This window comes from Orycteropus afer, unplaced genomic scaffold (assembly GCF_000298275.1).
Source record: "Orycteropus afer afer isolate SDZICR_OR568_19922 unplaced genomic scaffold, OryAfe1.0 scaffold00022, whole genome shotgun sequence".
Lineage (NCBI taxonomy): Eukaryota > Metazoa > Chordata > Mammalia > Tubulidentata > Orycteropodidae > Orycteropus > Orycteropus afer.
This window is the reverse complement of record NW_006921609.1, coordinates 19,791,031-19,803,463: the sequence shown is the minus strand read 5'-3', so window position 1 is coordinate 19,803,463 and position 12,433 is coordinate 19,791,031. Positions and strand designations below refer to the sequence as shown.

Below are 12,433 nucleotides of genomic sequence, written 5' to 3'. Positions count from 1 at the left end.
ATTTTCACACAAATTCTTCTGCTAGTTGGGGTTTAGTCCAAATCTGCATTCTTTCCTTCAAGGCTCAGGGGTCCAAGATTATCTTCTGTGTCTGTCTTAATTGGTTTCCCTTTTCTTTGTTGAAGAGGGTCTGTGCAATCCTTCTGCCTAGTCCGCCATCTTGCCCCGCCTCTGCCGTAGTCCATCATTTCTTGAAGCCTTATTTTTTTCTTTTTCCGCTCACAAATGCCTTCACTGCAGCTTGAACTTCTTCTTTCAATACCATTGGTTCTTTATCACTTTTTTTGATACAGTGTCTCTATGTATTCATTCCATCTTCTTTTGACGCTTCCTGTGTTGTTCAGTACATTGTCTGTATTATCCTTCAGTTCAGTTATCCTTCATATCAAGCCTCAAGCTTGAATTTTTTTCCAACAGTTCTTTCAGCTTGAGAAATGCCAACCATGTTCATCCTTTTTGGTTTCCTAACTCCAGATGTTTGTACATTTTGTTGTAGTATTTTACTTTGTCTTCTCAAGCACACCTTTGAAATCTTCTGTTGAGGTCTTTTATTTCATTATTTCTTCCATTTACTTTAGCTACTCTATGTTCAAGAGCAGGTTTCAGAGTCTCTTCTGATATCCATTTTGGTATTTTCTTCCTTTCCTGTCTTTTTATTGACCTTTTGCTTTCTTCATATATGATGTTATTGATGTTATCCCACAATCATCTGGCCTTCTGTCATTGTTCTATATGTCAAATTTCTTCTTCAGGATGGTCTCAAAATTCAGGTGGGCTATACTCAAAGTCATCTTTTGGCTCTCAGGAACCTGCTTTAATTTTCTTCAGCTTCAACCTGAAATCGAGAATGAGCAATTGATCTTTTCCATAGTCAGCCCTTGTCCTTGTTCTGACTGATGATATTGACTTCTCCATCATCTCCTTCCACAGATATAGTCAATTGCATTCCTGTGTATTACATCTGTTGTGGTCCACATGTATAGCAGCTTTCTATGTTGTTGAAAAAAGATATTTGCAATGAATAAATCATTGAATAAATTTAACATGTGACTCTGTTACTTACAGAATGACACAGAAGTGTCATTTCACTTACCAAGACACTATTTTCCAACTACCAATCCTTCTTTGTTTCTGATTTTCTCATTCTAATCACTAATAATGATCATTGCATCTTGAATGTATGTTTGATAAATTACAGTGGCGGAAGTTAAAAAAAAAAAACACTTCAATTTCTTCTTCTTTGGCTTTAGTAGTTGGTGCATAAATTTGAGTAATAGTTGTATTAACTGATCTTCCTTATATGTGTACGGATATTGTCATATCTCTGACAGTTTTGCACTTCAGGGTAGATCTTGAAATGTTCTTGATGATAAATATGACACCATTCCTCTTCAACTTCTCATTCCTGACATAGTAGACTATATGATTGTTCAATTCAGAATGGCCAATATCAATCCATTTCAACACACTGATACCTAGGATATTGGTCTTTATGTGTTCCATTTCATTTTTAACTGCTTTCAATTTTCTTAGATTTATACTTTGTACATTCCATAGTGATTAGTAAAGGATATTTGCTACTTTTCTTCTCATTATAAATCTTGCCATAGCAGCAAATGGAAATCCCCCAAATTTTATTCCATCCTTGTCATTTAGGTTGCCTCTCTTTTGAGGAGGCACCTCTTCCACATTCATATTTTGAGTGCCTTCCTACCTGAGGGGCTAATCTTCTAGCTCTGGATCAGACAGTGTCTCACTGCTATTAATAAGGCTTTCAATGACCAATTTTTTTTTAGAATCTCATGTTCTTCTCCTAGTCTGTCTTAGTAGGTAGGTCTTTTGAAATCTGTCTAGGATGGGTGACCAAGCTCCTATTTTCAGTACCAATGCGTAGCTTACAGCATAGCAGCAACATGCAACATACCACAGTCCATCCAATTGACAGATAAATGGTGGCATTATCTATATTGCACTCCTTTTTTTTTTTCCATATTATTTCTCTTTGTGGATGGTGTTTCTTAAAAAGGACACATAATTTTCTTTCTTTTTTTTAATTAAATGTTTATAATTTTACTTATTCAAGCTACATAATGCACTTCCAAAATAAACCCATATGTACAAATACAGAAACATAGACAAAACAGAATCTTTTCCACAGAAACTGTTTGTTTTTGCGGACTGTGGCAGCCTAGCAGTAAGGTGTACCTGTAGGGCTCTAGCCCTTAAATAGAACTTACCCAGCTGCCTCGGTCATTCCATCAACACTGAGTTTCACTCATTACGTGCTACCCACCCATCATCAAGCGTAAGGTCTCCCACACTTCTTGTCATTCCTGTATCAAACATTGGTTCCCCACACTACTGCAGTTGCCTACGTATCAAGCCCTGGGACCCAGGAAAGCCCAGGTCCCTCCCTCTCCTCACATCCTGTGTCTTAAGGTCGGAGATGGGGGGTCACACGCCTCACCCCGCTGTCGATTTGGTCTGGCTGCTGCCACCACCTCAGCCTATTCTGCAGTCCTGCAGGCCTACATCATTTTCTTTTCAATTACATTTATTGATAAAATTGAAATTTGAAAGTAGAATTGAAAATGTAGTAATCTTTGTTTAATTTTAAGACGCAAAAGAATAAAACTTTAAAATACATCTTATATAATTGCCTATATTTCCTAAATGGCTGCTATAATATTTTGATTAGCAAGTTTGATGACTTAATATTTTGTGGGCAATTTAATTTTGTACATGTGAGCAGAATGTTATATTTTCTTGTAATCCATTAGATTTTAGTTCTATCATGCTATTGTTGACTGATCTTTATTTTTTTAGATGGCTGGAATCCATTTTCATACCCATATAAAAAACTGGATTTTGGAAAGTGGGAGTTGTACATCCCACCAAAGCAGAATCAATCTATAGTGGTGCCTCATGGATCCAAATTAAAGGTACTTCCTCTAATCTGTTTTTGTTTGAACTCTGCAGTTCGTTGAAAATATTAGAATGTGCAACCAATGCATGATAATGATAATTGTGGGAGAAATAGTTTAAATGTCCCCATAGAGGAAAATTTAAAAGTGGGAGGGACAAATTGGAATGTGTTAGGGGTAGTTTTTTTTTTTTTTTTTTTGCTTTAACAAACAGGAATTTTTTTCTGTTATATGATCTCTGGTGTCATTTCTGTCACCAAGACCTTCAGTTCTCCTAGCAGTCTAAGGCACTGAGTTCTGATTAGAGAGGTTAGCTGGCGAGATATTATCATGAGTTTTGAAACTTGATATAAGAAGTAATAGAGTAATTATAAAAGTTTAGCTTGGAAAAAAAAAAAACAAAACTTTAGTTAAAAAAAAAAAAAAAATCTTAAAATCAACAAATACCAAGGGAATTCTTACCTGTTTTTAAAAGAGTCTTGAGAAGATTGAAGGGAATATTGTGTTGGAGACCTGAACATTTTGGAGATTTGCTTTTCTTGGTTCTTCCCTTTTCTGGGTTTTGTTCTCTTGTGGTAAAGCCCACTGTGTTACCTTAGGGGTTTGCCTATTAGATGCAGACTCAGCATCTTCCATACTCTCTGCTTTGGCTGTGGTTCTACAGACAGGGTTTGCAAAGCAGACACAGACTGCCTCTCTTGTATCCTAAAAGGATGATTGAGGATAAGTCCCAAAGTCTGGATTACAAATGTAAGTCTTTTAGTTGTATAAGAAATCATCTCAATCCTTTTAACATTTATTTGAATTTTAGCTCATATGATTTTATAATATTTCCATGTCCCTTTGTGTCTTTTATCTTTTCTTAGACATGGGATAACATTCATTACATTTATCATGCTAAATCATGTGACTGAATTAATATTTTTTGGAGCATTTGCTCTTTAACAGTATTAAATCAGAGTTGCTTAAGCTATATTTAAAATAAAAAGGTATAGTGTCTTTGAAGAAAATAAAATTATAAGTGTGTGTGAGAATAATATATTTAACAAAAAGGATATTGTCTGAAATAAATAGACATTTCAACGTGGGATGGCAGCCAAGGTTCTTTTTAATCTGTAGGGACTAAGAGAAAAAGTAGCTACAGTGTACAATAAGAGGAATTTAAAATTAATATGAATAATCTCCTTTCTATCTCTGTGTAAGCTCCACAAGAGTATGGACTTTGGCTCTTTTGTTTTCTGCTACTGTATATTCCTCATTCTTAGTGCAGTATCTGGCACAGAGTAGCCAATTAAGAAATATTTATTGACTGTTAAAACTATTTTTAGGCCCAGTCTTTGAAGGAAGAAACCAAATTGCTTGATTTTTTTTTCATGGTTTAAAAAGTCTGGTTTTATGTGAACTGTGAGGTGAGGTAATAGTTATAAGATACTACTGGTTTCTTTCTTCTTTCTTTTTTTTAGGTTTTATGGAGGTTTTTTTTTAAAGAACTAAACATATTAATTTTTTAAGGAGTTGGAGAATATTGTTCTCAATTAGATAATTAGGTAATTTGATGATCTGTGACATCTTACCTGCTTTATCAATCTAATGGTAAATGAATTAATTTTGATATATTATTTTTATAAACCAAAACCAAACTCACTGCCATTGAGTCAAATTTGACTCATAGCGACCCCTCCTTGGGTTTCTGAGGTAGTATCTCTAAGAAAGTAGATTGCCAAAATAATTGAGTACTAGGAATGATTGATTGTTGATAGTCTAATATAAACTAGGAATTAAGGTAGAAATTTGATTTTCTGGTCTAACTCCAAATCTCATATACTTTCTATTCTATGGTCTCAGTTATGTTTTACCTTGATGGAAGAATACAATTTGATTTTTGAAGAGTTACTTTTACAGTTTTACCTGGCTTTTAAAATCCATGTCTAATAGCAAATAAACACTCATCAAGTATCAGGTAAACTGTTGTGTCATTTATTATTATTGTTATTATTATTATTATTCTCTAAAAATTTCAGTGAGGATAATTAACTAGAAATTAGTTCCCAAAAGTTATTTGTAGTTTTTAAATGTTTCAAATATAGAGAAAACATTTAGATCCAATTATAATGGTAAAAGAATGATATAATTGTTTTTTGATTTATCAGAAATGATACATCAAGTTTTCTTTGGGGTAGGGTTAAATTCTCTTTAATAAATCAACTAACTTGAGGTTTTTGGCCTTTCAATCTGAAGTTGTCCCTAGGTAGTCTATCTTGGTAATTAAAAATCTTGTTTTAAATTGAACTTGAAAATTTATTTCAGTCCACAAGGGATTGACCTTTAGAACTTTACTTCAGGATGTCTCACTTGTGAATTATCTGATAACCATTAACAAAAAATGTTACCTAACATTGGAATAATAGCTTTGTTTTCTTTGGAAAATAAATAAATAAATAAATAAAATAATAATAAAAGAACCAACCTGATCTTTTCAACTGAACACTTTGGAAAAAAGATAACATGTGCTAACTGCTTATATGGCCAAGCGTCTTAGATTGGATTGTGTCTCCCCAAAATATATGTCAACTTGGCTAGGCTAGGGCTATGTATGATTCACAGAGGTTTGGAAGTTATATAATGATATAATCTGGGTGTTCTGTAATGATGAAATCATCTCCCATGATGTGATTTGATGTGATTGACCAGTCAATTGTAAGGAGATTAAGGTGGGATGCATCACCTTTACTCAGGTCACAGACCTGGTCTCATGTATAGAGAGTTTCCTTGGGTTATGGCCTGCACTGCTTTTTATCTTACAAAACATAAAAGGAGAGAAAAGCAATCACAGAAAAAGGGACCTAACTAACACCAAGAAAGAAGAGCCAAGAGCAGAACTTGTCCTTTGACCCAGGTTCCCTGCACTAACAACGTCCTAGACTCGGGAAGTTTGACTAGAAGAGGCATGGGTATCTCCAAGGGATGACAGGCTCACTATTGCTAAAATGAGACAAGGACTGTCCCTCATAGCCAATTGCGAGAGAAAGCCTTCCCCTAGAGCTGGTGTCTTGGATTTGAACTTTTAGCCTCCGACATTGAAAGAAAGTAAATTTGTTAAAGCCATTCACTTGTGGTACTTCTGTTACAGCAGCACTAGATAGTTAAGACACCATATAAATGTCCTCTTTCCATGTTTTCGCATACATTTGTAAAATAGAAAATATTTTTATAATATAAAAAGATAAGTCATTGAGACTATAAAGATCTAGGGAGCTCTGGTGGCATAGTGCATAAGGCATTTGACTGCTAAACAGCAGCTGGCAGCTGGCGGTTCACATCCACCAGCCACTCCTCAGAAGGAAGCCTGGGCAATCTACTTCTGTAGAGATACTGTCTCAGAAACCCAAGGAGGGGTTGCTATGAGTCAAATTGACTCCATATCAGTGAGCTTGGTTTTTATAAAGACCTAAGGAAAGAATAGAAGATGACTTGCCTGTATGAGACTTCTTCAACACTCCTTTCTTTTCAATACATAACCAAATTTATTTTTTAAAGGTAATTTTTTTGTTAATTACTATAAAATGTGTACTTTTAGTCATGTAGTGGATAAGGCACTTGGCTGCTCACCAGCAGGTCAGCGGTTCAAACCCACCAGGTGCTTCATGGAAGGAAGATGGGGCAATCTACTTTCATAAAGATTTACAGCCTCAGAAACCCAATATGGGTTGCTATAAGTCGAAAATGACTCAAAGGCACTGAGTTTTTTTTTTTTTTTTTTAACTAACTCTCACTATATATTTAAAAAACAAGGAAAGACAAAACAAAAACTTTTTTCTCCAGTTCTTTCATAGAAAGTTAACACAATTATTGACTGTCTTCTGTGTATCAAATGCTTACCAAATCTGTGATATTGTAGTAAAACATCATCTCTACATTAGGAAAATCTATAAGTAGAAACTAATGTAAACTATTGTACTGCATTGTGGCATATAGTGATATATATATGGTGATTGTGTGTTTGTGTGATGTTTGTGTTTTGAATATAAAGTGCTATTAGAGTAAAAAAAAATATATATATACATGGGCAGTTTATTCATTCCTGATTGTAAAAGGGAAAGTAACAGAGGCATAGCTGTATCCAAATAGTCTTGGGAACCTGTCTAGAAACTGACCAGAGAGACAGAGGAAAGAAAGGCATCCTAATCTGAGGGTACTACAAGAGCAGAAGTGTAGGTATTGATCAAAATTCCAACAGGCAGAAATGATACACTCAAAATAGGATAGGTGGAAATATTTTATTTATAAAAAGACTGCTTTCAAATTTGAATGGAACTTCATGGGACGTCAAAGGGGTGGTGTAGCAGTGCTCAGTACCAAGCTATTACCTTGCCTAAGCCACAATGAAGGAGAGATCAGTTACAGAACCAAGAGGGGAAAAAAAAAAAAAAAAATTGAAGAGTTGACCTTTGTGAGGCGAACAGTGAGCTTTGACTCATTTAATTCATGACAACCATGTAGGGAAGGAGGCAGAAGAATAAAGGAAACAAATATCCTGATCACACTTTTCTCCCTCCCTCTGGTATCTTACTGGGCTCCATATTTGCCAAACATCATTAGAAACCAGGATTTTGGGAAATAATGTCAGCCTTTTAGGGCAGAGTGCCAGGTGATGAGTAGATCTGTCACATAAGCAAAATACAGCCAGTGTTTAAGAAGTCAGGGATGATAAATCAGAAATGAGGAGTTCCTTTTCCTCTTTTTCAATTCCCATTTTCACTTCTCATATTTTTCTAATTAATACTTAAATGATGAACAATGACAATTATAGTTATCTTCTTTTTAGTGTTTAGGATGTTTCATATTTTGACTTTCCATTGTCATATAACTAACCAGTGACAAACTTGGATTAGAATAGCATTTTCTTAATACCAGAACTTTAACATTTCCAAGTAAGCATATTACTTTCCTAATTATATTTATGTTACATACTTGTTGCTGTTAGGTCCCCTTGAGACACCTCATAGTGATCCTGTATACAGCCGAATTAAACAATGCCTGTTCCTGAACCATCCTCCTAATATTTGAGGTTTGAGCCCATTGGGGTAGCCACTGTATCAGTCTGTCTCATTGAGGGTTTTTCTTTTTTTGCTAACCCTCTACCTTTACTGTGGTAAAGGTTTTGTGTCAACTTGGCTTGACCATGGTTTTGAGTAGCTTGGCAGCTGGATATAATTATTCCCCATGACAAGATTGTAATTACCTCCATGGTGCAATCTTCTGTGAGCAGCTAAGTAGTTGCCTTTGGGGGCGTGGCCTGCTTCTAATATATAAGGAGATGCTTTGGGAAAGGTCTTTAGCTTTTTGGCACATTTGGATCCTGCATTTGGCTGTCTTTGTCTCCAGTTCTTGAACTTGATCCAGGGCCTACTGATCTTGGTATTGTGCCAATTTTCCTGTAGATCTTGGATTTGTTACCCTCAGGAATAGAAGACAGAGGTAAAGCCCAAAATCTAGGGTCCTTCTTCAAGCCCTTAGTGCTGGCATTGTGAATTTGGGCTTCTAATCTCCTAAACTACAAGAGAATAAATTCCTGTTTGTTAAAGTCATCCACTTGTGGTATTTCTGTTACAGCAGCACCAGAGGACTAAGCCATTTACCAACTATGATGTCCTTCTCCAGGGAGTGGTTTCTCCTTATACAGGCCCAAAGTCTATGAGATGAAGTCTTGTCATTCTCACATCTAAGGAACATATGGCTGTACTTCTGCCAAGACAGATCTGTTTGTTCTCTGGGAGTCCATTCAATATTCTTCACCAAAACCATAATTCAGATGGATCAGTTCTTCATTTATATGCATGCATGCAAGGTGATTGAAAATACCATGGCTTGAGTCAGGCACACCTTAGTCCTCAAAATGATATCTTTGCTTTTTGACACTTTCAAATGGTCTTTTGAACCAGATTTGCCCATTGCAGTACGTCATCTGATTTCTTGACTGGTACTTCCATGGGCATTGATTGTGAATCCAAGTAAAATCAAATCCCTGACAACTTTAATCTTGTCTTGGTTTATCATAATGCTGCTTATCTTATTGGTCCAGTTGTGAAGATTTTCTTTTTTTTTTTTTAATGTTGAAATGTAATCCATACTGAAGGTTGTAGTCTTTGATCTCCATCAGTAAGTGCATCAAGTCTTCTCTTTTGGCAAGCAAGATTGTATCATCTGGACATTGCAGGTAGTTAGTGAGTTTTCCTCCAATCCTGACATTGTGTTCTTGTCCATAATCTATCTTCTCTGATGATTTTCTTAGTATATAAGGAGCTCTCGTAGCATAGTGGCTAAAAGCACTTAACTGCTAACCAGAAGGCTGGCTGTTCAAACCCGCCAGCCACTCCTCGGAAGGAAGGCTGGCAATCCTACTTCCGTAGTGATACTACCTCGGAAATCCAAGGAGGGGTCACTATGAGTCGGGGCCGACTCGACGGCACATAACAACAACAACAACATAGGAAGAATAAGTCTGGTAGAAGATATAACCTTGATCCATATGTTTTCTTATTTAAACCATGACTATCCCATTGAGAAGTGAGGCTCTGGATCATCACATCTTTGATATTTTTCTGCATTTCTGTCAGCATGAGGAGTATAAAGAAGCTGGTTGGTTGGTCCTACTTATGCTAGGACCAAATATACCACAAATGGGATGCTAGAGAGACAGAGACATAAGAACAAAGGTAAGGGAGGGCAGACAGGCCAGGCACCCAGACTCAGGAGATGGGGGAGGAGCCAGGCCAAGACAGAGCCATGGGATCCAGGTAAGGGGAGGGAGACAGGCCACACACCCAAGAGGCAGGAAGGGTGGAGGGAACCAGGGATGATAGAGCCACAGGATCAAGGTAAGGTGAGGGCGGAGAGGTTTCAAACAGCTAAGGAAGACAGACTTATCTGTCAGTTTGTCATACTGTGGTGACTTGTGTGTTGCTGTGAAAATTGAGGCTGTGCCACCAGTGTCTCAAATGCCAGCAGGGTTGTACACGGTACACAGGTTTCAATGCAGCTTATAGACTGAGAAAGACTAGGAAGGAGGAAGAGGCTATCCACTTCTCAAAATGTTGGCTGTGGAAAACCTTATGAACAGCAGAGAAACACTGTCTGATACATTACTGGGCAACATTATTAGTAGCCCTGAAACATTGTCGGATACAGTGCAGGAGAACCAGCCCCTTAGGTCGGAAGGCACTGAAAATACAAGTGGGAAAGAGCTGCATCATCAGAGTAGAAACAACCTTACTGATATGGATAAAGTAAAGCTTTCGGAAGTTCCATCTACTGATGTGGCACAACTGAATTTGAGGAGAAACAGCTGTAAACACCCATTAATAATCAGAACATGGAATGTACGAAGTATGAATCTAGGGAAATTGTTAAGTTGTCAAAAATGAAATGAAATGCATAAAGATTGATATCCTAGACATTAGTGAGTTGAAATGGATTGTTTTTGGCCATTTTGAATCAGATGACCATATGATCTACTACTCTGGGAATGACACTTTGAAGAGGAATGGCATGGCATTCATCATCACAAAGGGTGTTTCAAGATCTCTCCTGAAGTACAATGCTGTCAGGGATAGGGTAATATCCCTACTCCTACAAGGAAGACCAGTTAATACTATGATTATTCAAATTTATACACCAACCACCAAAGCCAAAGATGAAGAAATTGAAGATTTTTATCAACTTCTGCAGTCTGATATTGAATGAACATGCAATCAAGATGTGTTAATTATCACTGGTGACTGGAATGCAAAAGGTGGAAACAAAGAAGAATTACAGGTAGTTGGAAAACTTGGCCTTGGTGACAGAAATAGTGCTGGAGACTGCATGTTAGAATTTTGCAAGCCCAATAACTTATTCATTGAAAATACCTTTTTTCAAAACCCAAACGGCAGCTTTACACTTGGACATCACCAGATGGAGTACACAGGAATCCGATTGTCTACATCTATGGCAAGAGGTGATAGAAAAGCTCAATATCTTTAGCCAAAACCATGCCAGGGTCTGATTGTGGAACAGACCATCAACTGCTGATATGCAAGTTCATCTTGAAGTTGAAGACAATTAAAACAAGTGCATGAGAGCCAAAATATGATCTTGAATATATCCCTCCTGAATTTAGAGATCATTTTAAGAATAGATGTGATGCATTGAAGACTAATGCATAAAAAACAGAAGAATTGTGGGATGAGATCAAGAACATCATCCATGAAGAAAGCAAGAGATCATTATTAAGATGAGCAAGGAAGCAAAAACGAAAATGGATGTCAGAAGATTCTGAAAATTGTCCTTGAGCAGATGGTAGCTAAAACAAACAGAAGAAATGACAAGATGAAAGAGCTGAACAGAAGATTTCAAAGAGCAGCTTGAGAAGACAAAGCCAATTATTATAATGAAATGTGAAACAGCCTGGAATTAGAATACCAAAAGGGAAGAACATGCTCAGCATTTCTCAAGCTGAAAGAACTGAGGAAAAAATTTAAGCCTTCCATTGCAATATTGAAAGATTCTATGGGCAAAATATTGAATGATGCAGCTAACATCAAAAGAAGATGGAAGGAATACAGAGTCACTGTACCAAAAGGACTTGCTTGTTCTTCAACCATTTCAGGAGGTGGCATATGGTAACCAATGGTATTGAAGGAAGAAGTCAAAACTGCACTGAAAGAATTGGTGAAGAACAAGTCACCATTAATTGACAGAATACCCATTGAGAAGTTTCAACAAATGGATGCTGCTTTGCAGGTACTCACTCGGCTATGCCAAGAGATTGGAAGACAGCTACCTGGCCAAGTGAGTGGAAGAGGTTCATATTTGTACACATTCCAAAGGTGATCCCATAGAGTGTGGAAATTTTTGAACAATATCATTAATATCACATGCAAGTAAAATCTTACTGAAGATAATTCAAAAACAGTTGCAGCAGTATATTAACAGAGAACCTCCAGAAATACAAGCTGGATTCAGAAGAGGATGCAGAACAAGGGAGATAATTGCTGACATCAGATGGATCGTGGCTCAAAGCAAAGAATACCAGACATATGTTTACTTATATTTTATTAGATATGCAAAGGCATTTGATTGTGTGGATCATAACAAATTATGGGTAACATTGAGAAGAATGGGGATTCCAGAACACTTAATTGTACTCAGAAAGTACCTGTACATAGATCAAGATGATGTTGCTCGAACAGAACAAGGGGATACAGCATGGTTTAAAATCAAGAAGGGAGTGTGTCAGGGTTGTATCCTTTCACTATATTAATCTAATCTATACACTGAGCAAATAATCAAAGGAGCTGGACTATATGAAGAAGAACATGGCATCAAGTTTGGAGGAAGAATCATTAACAACCTGCAATACGCTGACAACAGAACTTTGCTTGCTGAAAGTGAGGATGACTTAAAGCACTTACAGATGAAAAATAAAGAATACAGTCTGCAGTATGGATTACATCTCAATAAAAAAAAAA

General features: G+C 36.7%; 1 protein-coding gene across 1 annotated transcript in view; it reads left to right on the top strand.

Annotated features, from left to right (window-relative positions):
• The window catches only part of GBE1 (1,4-alpha-glucan branching enzyme 1), a 509,345-nt gene that overhangs the window by 183,820 nt on the left and 313,092 nt on the right, over positions 1-12,433 (top strand). Inside the window, 1 exon segment of the mRNA XM_007934918.2 lies at positions 2,827-2,942. Coding sequence (XP_007933109.2) covers positions 2,827-2,942 — 116 coding nt within the window.